Raw genomic sequence first — 17,854 nt, forward strand, 5'->3', positions numbered from 1 at the left:
ACTACAAAGAAAGGCATAAAGACCAGGTGTAGCATTAGTACCTCCAAAATAGTAGGTGTTTCCTGCGATGAGGTGCAGTGCTGGAGAGAACATGACGAAGTGCTCGCGCCCGTCCACCACGACGAGCAGAGAGTCGTCGCGCACCTGCAGCATCACCCCGTGCCACTCCCCATCGTTCAGCGAGGAGCCTGGGGCATGAGAGTGAAATAAAACACGCTCATGAAGAGTCGAACACAGCATGCACATAGATGAAGGGTTTTAGGTAAATCAAATTTGGGGCCAACATTACTATCCAGAAATTTACCACGCGATATGGCTTATGAATACATTTGCAATGTTTGTTTGATAATAATAATTCGTGAGGCTAATCAGAGCATTTGTATGCCACTTTCTGTGCATTGGTCATACATCACAATGCATCAGTGTAGCCATATTCAAATACACACAAGTGCTCGCAGGAGTGTCAACCTGCCACTTTGCAATGCATGAAAGATCACACATATACAAACTGTACACAGACAAAAAAATACCACAATTTAGACACATTTCTATTGGCACATTTAAAAATATACACACGCACACACATCAAAACATAGAGGCAAAAACATGTTGCTCGGATGTAGTAGGGTGCACAGAAAATTTTTGGTTAATATTTGAAAAAAATCAAACGTGTAGTTATGAAAGCAATTGTAGGAGTGCTCACTGCCCATTACGATGGAGGCTTAAGAATGTGAAGCCTCAGAAATCACTTGTTCAGGCTGTACTTTCCATGTGATCTGCTCAAACCAGACTGGTTCACTTGGCTGTGTTGTATCTATACCCTTTTTTTTATTAATATTAAGAATAATTCTGCCAACATATATATTTTTTTTAATAGACACGGGGCAACTTGGGAGCAAACAAAGACGAGTAAAAACCCGTTCCCCCAATTCCACAGATGCGTGCACACCTCCCTTCAATAAGGCCAGAAAGCATGAAAGAGACAGCCATCAAATGTCATAAAACCTCCCCGAATTTCACACCAGAGGAAAAAGGGGGGGGGGGAAATTGCAAGGGGGTGTTAGGATAACACCCACACTTCAAAAAGCCCCCCTCACAATACAAAAAAACAGGCGCCACGAGGAATATATAATTATATTCTTAATGGCTAAAAAAAATAGCATTGGTTTTCGAGCCATATTAGTTATACAAGTTACCAACTTAGCCATGAAGGTTAAGCAAACATTATCTATCCTCGCTCCAATTGTAAACCAGACTACAGTCTGCACCAGGGGGCCGTGAATCCTCATTTGTTAATGTAATACTGACATTATTTACCTTTAATAATTTTCTACGCGGCCGGGCCGAAGCATCAAAGAATAATTATGGCAGTCAGGGTCACTCCTAAGCCAAAAAAAAAACAAATTCCCTAGCACCGGGATATCAGATAAATAATAATAGGCTAAGTCAAATAATAAGTACGAAATTAGAGTGGATCTCCTAGGAGAGTTAAGGGCGGAGAAGTCTATCATAATTAACCAACATGTAACACTCCAGGGGAAGGGAGCTCACAGCCGTCTTTGTCTTCCCGAGAGAAACGGCCACAGAGCAGGCACAAAGCAGGGAAATGGCCCTCATAAAAGTTCATGGCGAGCGGGCAACACACGCGCAGTGTGCTCCATGAGGGAGCACAGCCGTCTTTGTCTCCCCGCAGCATGGACAGCAAGATTTGCGCACACGAGCAAATAACATTTCCCCATAAAGAAATCAAACCACGATGGAAATACCGTGAACACGGCTACTTACAATCAAATCACAATAATACTAAGCAGCAAAAGTGAGCCTCATTTTAACTTCCAGACCAGGCATACGGCTTGGAGCCGTATGAGACAAAGGATAAACGCCAAGAGCGAGGGAAGGGATTATAGAGCTCGCTTAACGCGTAGGCTTTCGCCACCAATATTATTCATAATCAAAACCCAAAACCTGGATTATGATTTAGCAACCTCGGTGTGAACGCGAATCGTCAGTCTGGTTTGGTATTGATGACTCATGTGAGGCGCCGTTTCGCGAGGAAACCCCCACCCCTCCTTCCAGAATTATTGCGGGCAGCTGTGTCTTTGAAGAACCTTTCCTCCAATAAGTCGCACATACAGACGCACACACGACACACACGGACGGACACGCACACGACACGCCCAGACGCAGATGTGTCCACACACACGAACAAAAAAAGTTATATGGTTCCGGCCTTTGAACAACTCGGAAAAAAACCGAGTGGATTTTCCCGATATAAGCCGAGGAAAAATCCATTCAACCCATCGCCACCGGGGCTCCGGCCCCCCATCTCATCTCGACGCCACCGGGGCTGAGGCCCCCATCTCATCTTGTCGCCGACAACGAAGGAGCTCTTCCGTCATCCAGAATGACGATGTTCGCGGGGTAGCGACGTGCATTGACAAGCTGAGGTCTGCACCACCTAAGAAGAATCGCTACACTGAGCCGCCGAGCTGCGAGTGAAGCTGACGGAGATTCCAGCTATCATTTTCGTGAGAGAACCTAAAACAACGAAGCCCCTGAAGTGAGGGCGGGAGAAGCATCAGCGAGTGCCCGTATGAAGCTGGCAGCTGCACGAACAAAGGAAAGTACGGAGAAGAGAGAGTGACGAGTGACAACAAGCAATCAACCTGTAGAAAGGGCGGAGATCGCCAAGCGTCAACCAAGCCAGCAAAGCAAAGAGCACGAAGCAGTGGAGAAAGCCTGATCGAACGGCCGTGAGGAAGAGGACAGCGCCAGCGCATGCGCCGTGTGTTCAATACGCACACACAGATCAACCGGCACCAACGAGAACCGACTCGTCATCCAGCAGTGGAGAGAGAGTCAGAGCCTTCCAAACGAGCGCTGCCGTGCCATCAGAGCTGCAGAGGATGCCACCGCGTCATCAGCTACAAAGAACGCGCGCACCACCGCGCCGTCAGAGTCACAGAATACGGGCCGCCAAGCGCAGCCAAGCGCCGCCGGGCACCACCCAGCGGGCAAGTCTCTTCACGAACAGCAGCGGACCGACGCCGCTCATCATCTCCCAGCGGAGAAAGTCGCGGCTGCAACCCGCACGGGCGAGAGGAGAATCTCCAAGTCGGTCGTATGACTTTCCCCACTCACAACCTCAAGGAAGCACACACACACATCTACTTCCCGCGGGGCATGCAAGAATTTATCCAAGAGACAATCCACCCCTCTCACAATGGGACCCACCCTAGACAATCATCAGAAGACTAATTATAAAGTTGGAACACCAGCTAGCCGTGGGGAATCGTGGCCCTCTGAGTAATTAAGAATCCGTCGGTTATAAGAGTGTGAAGTTTTTTTCTTGCCTTTTATTTTCGTTTCTCTTATCGCATAAACGACCAATAGATTCATCGATGCAAACTAAAACTCTCGAAATCCTCATTGCGAATGGACACGTTTACAGAGAGAGAATATTGTTTCAAACCTGTTTCTTTGTTATAGAGTCTCGCCGAAAAATGTATTAAAGCAGAGCCAGATATGCTCTACCACGAACACACGCACCCACCCACTATTGTCAAACATTTCGTTAACATATAATCTTGCCGATGAATCTATTGACGTATACTTTTGCCTTTGCATGTTAGAGTGTCACATGTTGTTTAGAATAAAAATTGTTAACACAGAAGTATCTCGAGTGTTCCTTTCCAAGTCCATGCAAAACTATCTTATTCATAAGAACTGTATCCTGCGATGAGAAATGAATTTGGAGACCTGACATAACATAAAAACACAAAAATAATCAGTAAATGTTAATCAAAGATAATCGTTTTATCCCGATTGATACTACTCTGGATAACGAAGCTAAGCCTAATTATCATAACTGCACACATTAACATAATCGCAAGCATCCGCATAAATTACTACGATTATCTCCGTCATTATCATAATTTATGTATATAATTACATACATTTACATCATTTATGTGATTTGCGCATTTCTTGAATTTTCATAAATTTTTATTATTTTTATCAAAATTTCATAATACGACATATACAACAGCTGCCCACCCTGACAATGGCCAGATATTAACTGAATTGCAAATATAAGTTGTTAATAACCGCTGTAAAAATCTCAAAATATGGCTTTTTTTGCAAGCTGATGATATATTATGATTGCTCAGTTTGTACCCATCCTCTCGGTTGAAGTTGTGTCTGTGTTTATATATCTAGATAGCTTCATGAACAAATCTCTGAAGGTAGCTGGTAGGTTTGCAGAGTACCTGTGTCTTGGACAAATCAATTTCGTGTGAGCCCACAGTGTTAAAACAATGGTCGGCAACAGCAGAGGTATTGGTTCTACCGTGTTTCAGATCTGCCTTGTGTTCACGGACGCGGTCCGAGACATGTCGTTTCGTTTCCCCAATTTAACTGCTGCCAGATAGTACGTCTTTAAGAATGTTAGTGTTTGTCATCGATGTAAAGTAAGCATTATAACACTTTCACCAATAAACCTCAGTGCGATTAAATGCCATAACTTACGGAAGTATTTATAATACTTAAATGATTATCTCTGAACATTCTATTTTATTTTAATTCCCATTGGTAATGAGTGTAACAATGTTGAGCTAATCTCTCAAAGTAGCAAGATCAGATTTATTGGGGGAAGTGCAACATCTAATCATGATCCGATCCGACAGTACACCCCAAATAGTTGCAGTTGTACAGGCTGGATGTATGATCATTAAAGCATATTAAGGAATTAAAAAAACATTATTTTTCCACAAGTTTATATATTGTCTTCTTCAAAATTCCACGAACATAGAAGTTTTTAGACCGTTTTTGTACTCTACATTACCCAAAGTCTCCTTTGCAAACAATGTATTCTGTCTCCATATTCATAAACCATTCCTAATGTTTGTGAAATCTGTGGAAGGATGTAATTTATTTAAATCAAACAAGGTTATTGTTATTATATTAATTTAGTGATGGTCAATGCATAAAACAGTTATAGCCATGACAATTAATGTACAAGTCTCAGAGAACACCTTAAGGAAGATTTGTTCGAGACAAATTTAACGAATTCATACCTGTGTAGTGCCATTGTTAGGCTGGATGTATATTCACCATTGACCCTTACCTGCAATAGCGGACATGTGTCAACAGGGGGTGGTAGACAGGCTAGGTGGGATGAGTCGGGCCCTTGGGCCACCAGGCACTCCAGACCCCAATAGGGGGGTTGGGGAGATTCCATCATGTTCCAGGGCCCCCTAGAGAGTTCCAGAAGGAAGGTGTGGCTATGGGCGGAGAGACTCTGGAGCAAATATAAAAGCCTATGGCAGCAGAGTGCTGTCCCCTGCGGAACAACGCTATTGCATCACCCATCGCGAACTGTTGGCCATAGTCTTCTTTATTCAGCAGTACAGGCCATACCTATATGGTAGGAATTTCATTGTGCACTTCAATACGCGTTATGAGTTGACCAGACATCCGGTCAACTCTCTCGCTGGTTCGAGGTCCTTCAGGACTACACGTTCACGGTCACCTATCGTAAAGGTGTCCGACATGCTAACGCTGACGCCTTGTCGCAATTACCGACTAGCGGAAAGTGAGCGTGCTTCCTCGGTTCGGAGCGTTGCAGGCAACGAGTTGACAGCTCGCCTCCACTCCTCACTGCTGCAGCCGATGCTGGGATCAGTCCTCCTGGGGTATCCGACAGGTCGGTCGCCCAAGACGCGCTACTAGGCCTGTGTTTGGCTGATTGAGGGTGTCTCCAGGTGGAAGACGCATCCCTTCTTGCACCGTCAGGCCGGAGAGTCGCACGAGGAAAGAGGTCGTGAGGGTCCCGCTTCTTTCACCGTATGAGACAGCCTCTTGATGAAATGGGACAGCTGCTCGCAAGCACACAAATTTGTGGTGCCCACTGCCCTGCAGTGCAAGGCTGTGTGGGCTGCTCACGAGCACCTCCTGCATTTAGGAGTATACAAAACACTTACCATGCTCCAGCTGCACTTAATCTGGCCAGGCATGGCAAGGGACGTAGCCGACTTGCTCCAAGGCTGCACCCAGTGCCCCCGCCGAAAACCTCCCACGAGACCATCCTGCCCGCCGTTGCTATCCATTCAGGTGTCCCGCGTCAATGAACTTGTCGCCCTTGACATCCTGGGGTCATTTTCTGCCACTCCCCGGGGTAACAAGTACCTGCTAGTTGGGGTGGAATACTTCACTCGATGGCCTATGGCTTGGCCACTCCCCAATCAATTGGCAGCAGCCATTACAGAGGCTTTTCTCCAGGGCTATGTCCTGGATAAGGGTGCTCCGGAACAGCTGCTGACCGACAAAGGGAAAATTTTTCATCCGCCTTGCCATATCACCAGCAAACGGACGGTATGGTTGAGCGCCTGCATAGGACACTCACCTCGATGCTGAGCCATCAGGTGTGAGTCACAGGTCGATTGGGACCTGCAGATTCCAGGGATCCTGGCTGCGTACAGGATTGCGCCTCACACGGCGACTGGCTTCTCACCATTCTACCTAATGTATGGCAGGGAGGTCAACCCCCCAGTGGAGGTTCAATTGCACGTTAAGCCGCCCGCCTCTAAATCTAAAATCGCGGATCACATACGCTTTAATCTTTAAAAATTGGTTGACGCGAGGCAGGCTATTAATTATAATTCGGAGTCACAGCAACTGGCCAACGAATGCCTGCGGGGCCTTCGTACGTCCAGTCATAAATGGGTCGAAGGGGACAAGGCTTGCCTCCATTGCCCCCAGGTGCCCCTGGTGACATTGCCAAAACTGCATAGACCTTGGAGGGGTCCGGTAGAGATCATCTGGGTCGTCCGGCGGCAATGTGTTAAAATTCAATACGGTAAATGGCGCTGGTGTGTCCACCCAACGCGTTTTAAGCCTTTTGTCGACACATACACTTCATCCACACTACACGGGGGCCGAGAGCGTGATATGTCCGACGAGCCAGGTCATGCATCCACGGTGCCTGACTCTCAGCCCAGCCATGTCATTACACCCTCAGATGACGCAGGATCCCCCATATTCTTAGGTTTTTTCGGTAAAGTCACGTAGGTAAAACATTAAAATTAATAAAAGTAAAATAAAATAAAAATCACGACGTTACTTGATACAGCTGTCGTGGCTGTGACGGTTCCACCTGAAGACGGAAGCTTGTGTTGCCTCCGAAACGTCGTGATTTTTATATTATTTTACTTTTATTAATTGTAATGTTTTACCTACGTGACTTTACCGAAAAAACCTAAGAATATGAATCCTTGCAGTCACGAAAGCTTCAAATCTAGAAGGATCCCCCATGTTTATCCGGTTCCTGCAGACCCACCATTGCAACCCTCTGCCCCTTCAGACGGACCAGCAACGTGACTCGCTCAAAAATTCAACGATTTTCATGAACCTACCCACACTCTCACGTCCTCCACACCGCACATGTACCCTCGCATCCGATTGGTAGTTTTGTTCCGTGCGTATTCTTGCCTTTGTCTTGCCGTCGGTCGGCCGCATTGTCATTGATTGGTTGTGCGGGTGCGGTTGTACGTGCGACAACTTGTATATATGTGTATAGTGTATATTTGTACAGGTGGGCTGGGGTATTTATGTGGGACTACTCGTTTTGTTGCTTTTCTCGTTTTTTATTGAGGTACACATACTCTTCCATGGTTTGTTAACGTGTTTTATTGTTATATTGACAGCCGAGATGGCTGGAAGCTACATTAGTCCGGAGGGGCTACCTCCTTAGGGTATCGGGTGTAAGGGGCAGTTACCCCTTTGTGTTATGTACTCATAGTTTGTAATAACCGTGTTTCCTCTAAAGAACCGTCTCTCCTCGTATTGGACCCACTACATTTGTTGTCAGAAGTGGCCATGGAGACAAGATGGAAGAATTATACCAGGAGCCCGCAGCATTGTTTTTTCATATGCTATGAACAAGAAGACACCCTCATCACCCTCGTACAGTCTTCCTCTCACAATAGGATTTATCCAAACATGCAATTGAGATCATAAGTGTTGAGGACAACCATCTACATCTCCATTGCACGTAATATCTGGATAATGACGTCTCTATGATTGTATTGTAAATTAAAAATACAACGTTCGATGGAGCGAAACAGTGGCGCAATCATTAACGTATGGTGCTATGAACCCGCCCACCTAAGTTCGATTCCCAGTCACAGCTAGCGTTGTTGGCGAGTGACATCTGAACAAGTCCTAGTCTTCTACACCAACCCGCACTGACCAGTGTGAAGTACAGTCAAACAACGCCCATGGCTGATGCAGTTTCTATGGCTTATAAATATAAATTGGCATATAATCGAAACCAAGAGGAAATACATCAATAATCAAAACCAACAATTCACTTATATATGAGAGGTTTAAAGCATTTAAGCATTTTTATCTTGGTGTAATAAACCTCTTGGAGACGGCTTGTGGAATCGGTCCTTTTATTTCACTTCTTCAGTTCACAAACACTCCCCGTTGCTGGCAGGCAACGGGAAGCAGGCAGACAGCCCAGAAGAGATGCACCGCCACGTGGCACCCGGAGCCCCGCTCGCGCGTGGCCCCTCTCTCTCTTCGTTCCATGTCTGACCACGTGTCTCTGATCTCTCCCCTTATTTAACGCCTGGGTCAAGTGGTACACTCCAGCCAAACCTTAATAGCCTGCGCCGAATGTTCCAGATTCCCCATCAACTCCCGGGACCACGCCCCTTACTTGTCTTCCCATTGGCTGAGGCCAAGACCAGCAGAACCAATCACCCTAGCTGACATCCCGTGATCACGCCGAGGCCATGCTCCCAGGCTCTCCCCCCATTGGCTGTAAAGCGGGACCGGCAGAGGCGATCACCACGTGAGCTGGACATAGGCTCTTATTACATCTGTAAGAATAGATATTTGCAAAAACACACAATTAAATATTCACAAAATATTCAGAACTTTCAGAAATTATTTTGTCCACACCCATCTCGCATTATTTTCTAATAATCATTTATAAACGTGTCTGTAGAACTATACAAATATAGGGTTTAAAATTATTATGGATAAGTGTACCTTGTTCTCTCGTGGTAGTGCCTCATGCCAATAACCCCTAACTCAAGTCAGCCGAGCAGTGTTCCAGAAAATATTAGGGGCCAGCTTGAAACCACTGGAGCATTCTGAAACTCACCAGTGACTAGGAGGAGCTCGGTGCGCCCTCGGAGATGGAGAGAGGAGGTCATGTGCAGATTCCCCTTGCTCAGGGCCAAGCGCAGGCCCTCCACGCCATGGCCTCCCGCCACCGACACCACCTGCAGCAGCAGCCCCGCGGCATCCCATGTGCGGAACTGCAGCCCCAGCGACTGGACCTGAGGTTGTGTGTGGTTGGGCCACAGCAAGTGGCCGGCCAGCGCCAAGTACCCACCAGGGCTGGGGAACGTGACGGGACCGAGCGCGACCTCTGCCGGGCATCCAAACATTACGTTGCCCTACCATGCGTGCACACAGACGGGCAAATACAAAGATCCCCTGTGTAGGCAATACAGGCTTGTTGGGGCAAGTGTTGTTAGTGCGCATCTCACAAAGGCCGGTATGGCTACACGTGGGGATGGAATGGCCAGAACCACGCCCGGCCGCCTTTGTCGCTCCAGTACTCGTTTAAGGTTGAGTCGACCTAGGGAGGTCCCAAAACTGGTTCAGATATTCGTCACTTATATTAACTGTGAGAAGGAATAAAATTCGGGTCGCCAGGTTTATGTAAAAAGTGCGCTAACCACTGACATACACACGCTCAAATACACAAAGCACAGGTATCGTGTGACATCGATATAGTGCTGCACTCATAACCAAGCCCTAACATTTTTTTACATAAAGTAATTAAATCGTGCCAATGACCAAATTATCCAGAATGCGGCCGTATCCCATCAGACCTTAGAAGCCAAGCAAAGTCGAGCCTGGTTGGATGAGCGACCATATGTAAGAAAACAGGTGCTGTAGGTGACGTGGGCAGTAGAGGGCAGTGCAGCAAAATCCTCTCTAGTTCTGCACTCCCCCAATTACCAACCCGCACTGACCAGTGTTTGGAAGTATGGTCAGATAATCCTCACATAATTTAAGGATCTTTGTTCTGTCTGACACTAGATATAGGGGTGTGTTTATCCATTAACTTCCTAATATGAGGGTGCTGAGTTTGGTTACGTGACCAGGAAGTTCTGGGTTAAAGTTATTTAAGCCACGAGGTCAGTAGGGGGTGTCAGCCATTACACAGAGTACAATATAGAGGCACAAATAGCATCTCAGTGAAGACAGATAAAACTGTTCATTGCAGGACTTTAAGAAGCATTGTGTGTAAGTTCGTTTATGTTTTATAATACCGGGACTGCTGTTACAATGTTGGGATTGCTGTTATAATGCTGTAATTGTCTTTATAATGCTGTTAAATTGTTACGATGAATATGGGGCCTAGTTAACAACAAAGCCTACCATTTGCATTATTGTGAATATTATTTGTAGTTGGATACGTCAAGCCAGACTTGTGCCCATGTAACTTTAATGTGTTCTTGAGAGCAAGAATGAATAAGTATCTCATCCACAGTTCAGTGTTATATGCAGCACTGTACATTTAGGTTGCAGTATGGTGATTACATAAAGTGACCTTATTTAACACAGTATCTTATTCTCTTGTTGTATAGCTATTCAGTGCTAATGTAGGTGCCTAGTCCATCCAGGACCTATTGTTGACATTCATGTTATCTGAGACAATGTTATTATGTGACAGTGTTCATTCATTGTATTGATATTGCACGTATTAATGGATGTTGTATTTTGTGTTTTGCTTTTCCATCAGGTTTACCTCGTTGAAAGTCATTGAAACTCGTTGAAAGTCATTGATACTCGTTGAAAGTCATTGAAACTCATCGAAATTCATTAATGTTCATTAATGTTCATTAATTAAATACGTTGGAGTCACATGTTCACCCTGGCGCTGAAGGTTTATTGAATACGAGGTGAACTACTCGGATAGTGGCGCAACGCAGTGTACAGCGAGACCGAGATAATTGGAGAAGTTTATTTTTGTATTTAGTTTGTTGTCCTTCCCCCGCACCTCTGATTAGTACAGTTCAACATACATACAAAGTTCAACAACAATGCAAGTGCTCATTAAGAAGTGGATTCATAAACGGCCTGTACACATGTATGTGTAATGAAAGAGCACCATCTAATGGGTGGAAAGGGGTAACCGCACGGCCACCACCGGGTAGCGGGTATCCAATCCCAAGCGGGGATATATCTGGGCCAAAGGTAATGGGCGGAGTCAAAGGGGAACGTGCGGGAACCATCGGGAAGGTTCCATGAGGGGGCGAGGCTAGAGGCGGAGCTTAGCTCCGCCAAGAGGGATATAAGCAGGGGCAGGGGAGGACTCAGGGGTCGGTGTGTGACCGGATTGTGTCGCTGCACAAGCCTCTCCTAGCCATCGACCACGTGGCGGAACCCAGCGAGGCTCGCCTCTCCTCCCGGCACGCCGCCAGCCAGCGGCGGGATTGGGGAGTGGGAGAGAAGTGGACCTCAATGGCGGAACAGAGAATTGCTCGTCCCCAGCCGTAGAGAGAAGGAAAGCATATGGGGAGAGCGGGAGTGAGCTGTGCAAGAATTCTATCAATAAAAGACCCCAGTCAAGATCGTCGTGAAAGTAGTTTATTACATATGTAAAAAATATATCGCACTGCACCACGTTAATACCAACCCAAATCCCATGTAGTGCAAAATATACAAAACTTGTATGTAAAAAAAATGCGTGTTTTAGGGTAAATAGTAAGAGGTAATGAATTTCTTGAATTAAGCAAGGTGCTGAGTAATAACCTTTTGTTCTGTGGCCGGGTTACTTGAATCTCTCGCAAACATAATCTGAATTCACCGCTGATTCAGAAGCACTTTCATAAACTGATTTCATAAAAGCTGATTATATTACATGAATACATTTCAAGTAATGATAGTAATATACCAACATGGATTCACACACAGCATATGTGTAATCCATGCCTTGCTGGGAGAATAAAAAAAAATACCGAACACACTCCTCTACTAGGTCTAATTAAAAGCAATATACTTTCTAGAATACACACAGTAAATGCAAATGTGTTTAAACTCATAATCCAGCCATTAATTTGTACTTGTGCACAATTGCCAATGCACATTACCCTAACATGACCCTGTCTGTTCCCGTTACGTTCATTAGTAACCATGGTCCCGGGGAGCCGTACTGTCCCTCTATCACCCGTACTGTCCTTACATCACCCCCCCCCCTCCCTCTCTTAAAAATATAGCCATCCCGGCTAACACAATTTTAAATCAACCTATCTCAGGCCGAACCATACATTTAACACAATGCAACACATAACCAACGTTTTAGGACCGAAGAGCAGGAAAAGGAACAACTTACTCCCCAGAAGAGCAGTGCGGACAACCACAACCAAAACAATAACGTAAAAATCTGAACAACACACGCAACGGAACCCCCGCGATCGTTACTACAAGCATTGAATATTTCGAACATGCGGTCGCCCATCAACACACAATGCAAAAACACAATTTCAAGGCGATCCGTCACCGAAATGTCCAGTTCTTGATGTCAGTCCTTCTCCCCGGGCGGATTTGTGGCCGTCACTGGCCAAGAGGGCTTGGGGGGGGGGGGTTCAGGTCTTCGGGGCACTCCTGACGCCATGGATTCGTAACTGGGGGTGGAACAACACATTTCCCTCGGCCCATCCGACACCCCAGACCCCGACCGCACAACACTGGGGATGAATAAGTCGAGGATAAACATACGGCTCCAAGCGCGACTTGTGGATAACTCAACGGCGCCATCTCACTCACCCTTGCCCACACCGCGGCCGTCAAATTCAAACGACATCCACCGGCCATTTCTCCGGCCAGTGCAATTTCGGGGACGAATGCAATGGCACTTCCCAACCAAACTCAGCCATGTTCTATCCCTTACTACACCTCAGCTGCCTCACATACTTTCGATATATTATCCAGCGTGACCCACAGGTTTTACTGGCAAGGAAAGTCCATCCCTTCCTGAGGCTGGACTCCATCCAACATCCATAGGGGTGAACTTCCACGGCTAACCTTCACTCAACAGGAATCGCACTCAACCCCATGCACCCCGGACAACTTAGGTTTCACTTCACACAACTCACCCTTCCTCGCTTCATAAGCATGTGTCCTCACACACCACTGTCTCAGCGGTTGGCCTGAACACGTCACTCCCTGCTAAACTCACGTAGGCAATACCCTCTTCACCTGAACCGCTGCTAGTTCCATATCCCCGAATAGGACTTGCAGGAACGGTTCCCAATTTCCACTAAACAGCATTAGCACCCCGAGCGGTGTGAGTCCACAGCCCTTCTGCTCTAGACGGGCCAAGGAGGACCCCCATCTCCTGCCCGCCAGATCAAACTATCCTCAACAACGTAATGGGACCACTACCCCTGAGCAATGTGAGCACCCTGCCCACTGCTCCAGATGTTCCACGGAGGGTCTCGACCTCCGGGCCGTCAGGTCAAGTCGTCTGACGCAACACGACGGGACCACTGCTCTCGTGTCAGGCGGGATCTCTAGTGATTCCTTGAATATAACCTAAACCAACTAATGGTCACCGATGGGGAGGATCCACGTAACATTCGTGGCCCCAATGGCATCTGAACACAGCCCTGGTCGTTCAACAATCACAGGGGCATCCTGGTCAGGATGCGTGCCCCAGAGATAGGCCACAGCCAGCGTCCCAAATCCAATACTGGCACCATATCTCAACCTCCCCTCAATCTGATACAGGCTACAACACCCCAAATCCCCCATTCACCACTACACACGCAATCACCACAACGAACCACAACGATCCCTAAATTAAAAGGGCCTCGTAACAAATACGATTCCAGAATCACTAGTCCAAGGCACTCATCCCTTAACACCCAACTCCACACCATACACACCATCGACTATTTCCGATGAACCAGCCGCCACTACTACTACTCGGCCCACCAGCTTTCGCTCCTGCGTGCCTGAGTTCGGCCTCTCCGAACCCCAATGACCCTGATGCGTGAGGTGTTTTTAAATCCTTTATATTAAGTTTGCTTGCTTGCTTAGGACCGTGCAAATCTTTCAGTCGTTTTTTAACCCACTTCCCGTGATCCAATCGAGCTGACATTTTGCACACAGACTCGTTGTGCGTGACAATGCATTTTCGTGAAAAAAAAATTCCAAAATTTTACACTGTTTAGGGATTTTTTTAAAATATTTAATTACCAATTGTTTAATGCAGCCAGACAATCATCTGACCCATAGGTGGCAGCCATCTCAAGCCAGAGGACGAGAGGACTCTAGCCACCCCGATGCCACGCATATAAAGGATTTATAGTGAAAAACTTTGTTTTTACGGGTTTACTTGTTTAGCGGTCAGGTGTCTGGTGCATCGCGACTCATCTGGGCCAGGCCGTAGCTGTCGACGAGGCGGTGGACACAAGGGGCTCCATGATGTCCCCATGACTCTTGGCATCCCCATGCGAAGTTTCGAAGCTGCCCGCAGTGGAGCAGGCGATCCTGGGCACCCGCGGCGAAGGCGCCGAATCGGATAGGGATTGCCACTCCCAGAGCCGTCCCGGCGTCCTCCCTCACTGCCGGTCCCCTCTGCGATCCGCTGCCGTCACCTCCCCCGTAGACTCCGTTTCTTCCTGCGACGGCTCCAAGACAATATTTGATGGTTGGCCAGCCCACTCGTCTCCAAGCCAAGATGTTCCGATCCATGCAGCCACCCAAGTCCATCTCCGCAAGGTTTCGCACGCTTGCAGGCACCACTCGGGCCCGACGGTGGGTCATATACTGCAGACATCTCCTTGTAGGCATTTTTAAGCGTAGCCCTCTTCTCCTCAGGGATGGCCCAGAACACTGCGAGGCCATCATGGTCAAGAGCCGTAGGTAAAGCTCTCTCTCTCTCTCTGCTGCCTCTCAAGCAGGCTTCAAAATGGCGGCCGTCGGTCGCGTCGCCTCCCGCGAAATGGCGGCCCGCGACCACGTGGTCTCCAGCACGGGAACTATGACTGCAGGCGATTGCCCAACCATCCCAGGGACGGTCGAACAGAGCCGATCCGCCTCCACCACCAGGTCTTCCCACTCTTCCGTCGCAAGTGCCGTTTTCTCTGCACCCTCGGGCTTCGTCACCGGGATCCCGGCTCACAGGGCTGCTGGGGGGACTCCTTGGTCATCTTCCTTCTCCTTCTCTGAAGATGCTACAGGTGGGTTCTTACTCTTTCTTACTCTTTCCTTTCTTCGGCTTTTTGCAATAGCCACTTCTAACACTGCTCTCAGAGACACCGTCTTGTTCCTTACGTATATTTATTATTAATAAAGTCCGCTGACAACTTAACGAGTAACCGCAAGCGACTGTATACACTTGGGTAATTTAGACGACTGTATTGAGACAATGTAACTCTAGCCTCATAACAACATGGCTCCCACTTCAGGATGATGTGGACGACCCATTCCAAAGCGACGACGATTCCCTTACTACACCTCAGCCCCCAGATCTGGTTCGCGCAGGCTGTTATGCCTCGCATGACCCAGCCACGCCCTTATTCCCGAACTCTCGCTCACCGCACCTCGCCCTGTCAAACTCTGCCCTTATTACACTTAATGGCCGTTGGGTCCCGTGCTTCCTCTCACGTGACTCTGTCAACGCTTGTCCCCTCAATCATCATTAGCAATCTCTTAGGTCCCACATTACCCTAACATGACCCTGTCTGTTCCCGTTACGTTAATTAGTAATCATGGTCCCGGGGAGCCGTACTGTCCTTCTATCACCCCGTACTGTCCTTACAATTGCATAACTTACCTAAAAAGTAATGTTCATTAGGTAATAGAGGGTACATAGTGAATCATGTTTTACTTTGAAAGAAACACTGTGGTATTAACTAGGAATACAAATTAATTGTCAGATTTTGACATATATCATAATGTGTTGCTTGTTTAAAAAATTGTTAATATTTTTTTATCAATATTACATGATATAGTACGTAAAATCATAACAATTTAGGTGAAATTTAATTAGATTTTTGTATGTTGCTGGGAAGAGAACAACGTTGATATGTTTAATTGACATGGCTTGTACGTGGCCAATAGGGAAGGCATTATTTGGCTAAAAGCAGTACGATATTATGACAAGCTCACTTAGAATTTGGCGACTTGCGTCACTTGGAACCCATAAGGAGAGGTTTGTGCCTATGCACTTACAGCCTCGGCAATTAAGAGCGCCTTGATTGAGAATCAGCCAAAACAGCAATATCTTCATCTCTGCACAATAACATAACAAAAGTGCTATATTATTTAAATAAATCAATGACAAATACGATTGCATAGTTTTTTTCAGTTTTGCAGCATAGCTCTTCAAGCTCCCGGCACGTGGAGTGAAATGACAGACAATCCAAACAACAGGCAATTACAATTTAACACGTAGGCTTTTCGCGACCAATATCGTCCATAATAAAGGTTTTTGGGTTAGATCGCGTAAATATATAAATGTGTCATTAAAACCCACCAGCACCCGACACAGCCAACTAGTAAGGGTTGTTCTAGATTTGAAGCTTTCGTGACTGCAAGGATTCATACTCTTAGTAGTAAGGGTTGTCACGTAAACAGAACATTTGTAAATGTTTTGGCTAGGCCCTCCAACACCCCGGTGTGCTGTACTAGTGACGAATTGGATTGTTCTGTTTACGTGACAACCGTTACTAGTTGGCTGTGTCAGGTGCTGGTGGATTTTAAAGACGCATTTATATATTTACGCGATCTAACCCAAATACCTCTATTATAGGCAATTACAACCCGGAAATCCATATCAGAGCTACGTGACCAATGTGTCTGTTCCAGTGTGGGTACTCCTGAAAGAGCTTGTTGGTTTCCAGTGCTACCACAGCACAGTAAAAGCATCTCGGTCTCGTGGAAAAGTAAACTTCACAACTAGGTGTGGTGCTCACAGTGATGTAGATCTGGGGCTTGGCACGGCGCGCTAGATCCGTGACGTCCTCGCCATTGTAGTACACGTTCTCCATGCATCCGATGAAGTTGGAGTGAGCCCTGTTCCCTGGCTTGCCTCCCAACGGGAGCCCACCAAAGCTCAGCTGTGTCAAGTGATGTAGAGAAAAATGAGCAGGTGAGGAGGACAAAGGGGGACCAGGGGAATTATTACGGTGACTCTTGCTCGGCGAAACGTCATGCAAACAAGCTCACTTCTACTCTGCTCGTGGGAGGAATGGAGAGGAAGGAGCAATGTGGACAGATGTGCACCCTCGCTTGCAGGTAACACCACCGAGGTCAATGCATGCATCCTATTTGATTTTAGTTAAAATATCCATTAATGTATTTTGCACTGTTGAATTAATACATGTGTAGTGCCTGAAAGTACGCGTCACGCGCGGAGGTCGGTGTGCGCGCACGCAGTGTACAGTGGGAAACTTAACAAAAAGAATTAACCAACAAACAATAGGGGCCTTTTATTAGTAATTCCCTTATATTACTCGTATTCACCGCATACATATTATTTAGAATTATATATTTTTTTATCTACATGACCGTCCTAAAAACTAAAGAGTACGAATTCCAGAAAGCTTAAGTGGAAACTTAGTTACACTTAACCTCAGGACATTAAAATATAACTCAGAATAAAACACCAATCTCTGGAGAACTAAACTTGGTGAAGCCCTCAAAATAATGATGTAACGAGGATAATTACGAATATTCATTAAACATAGACGAACAATAACCACGATACTAAGACCGAAGGAACTCATAAGAAATATCAAGAATAAATGTAACACAC

At 46.5% G+C, this 17,854-nt stretch overlaps 1 protein-coding gene across 1 annotated transcript in view; it reads right to left on the bottom strand.

Moving 5' to 3' along the window:
• LOC144717812 (contactin-associated protein-like 2) overlaps positions 1-17,854 on the bottom strand; it is a 191,865-nt gene that overhangs the window by 100,982 nt on the left and 73,029 nt on the right. The window contains exons 7-9 of the mRNA XM_078593481.1: positions 17,013-17,156; positions 9,173-9,470; positions 42-188 (exon numbers count right to left, since the gene is read on the bottom strand). Coding sequence (XP_078449607.1) covers positions 42-188; positions 9,173-9,470; positions 17,013-17,156 — 589 coding nt within the window. The remainder of the gene's footprint in view (positions 1-41; positions 189-9,172; positions 9,471-17,012; positions 17,157-17,854) is intronic.

Source organism: Lampetra planeri, chromosome 1 (genome assembly GCF_965212315.1).
Source record: "Lampetra planeri chromosome 1, kcLamPlan1.2.h2, whole genome shotgun sequence".
NCBI lineage: Eukaryota > Metazoa > Chordata > Hyperoartia > Petromyzontiformes > Petromyzontidae > Lampetra > Lampetra planeri.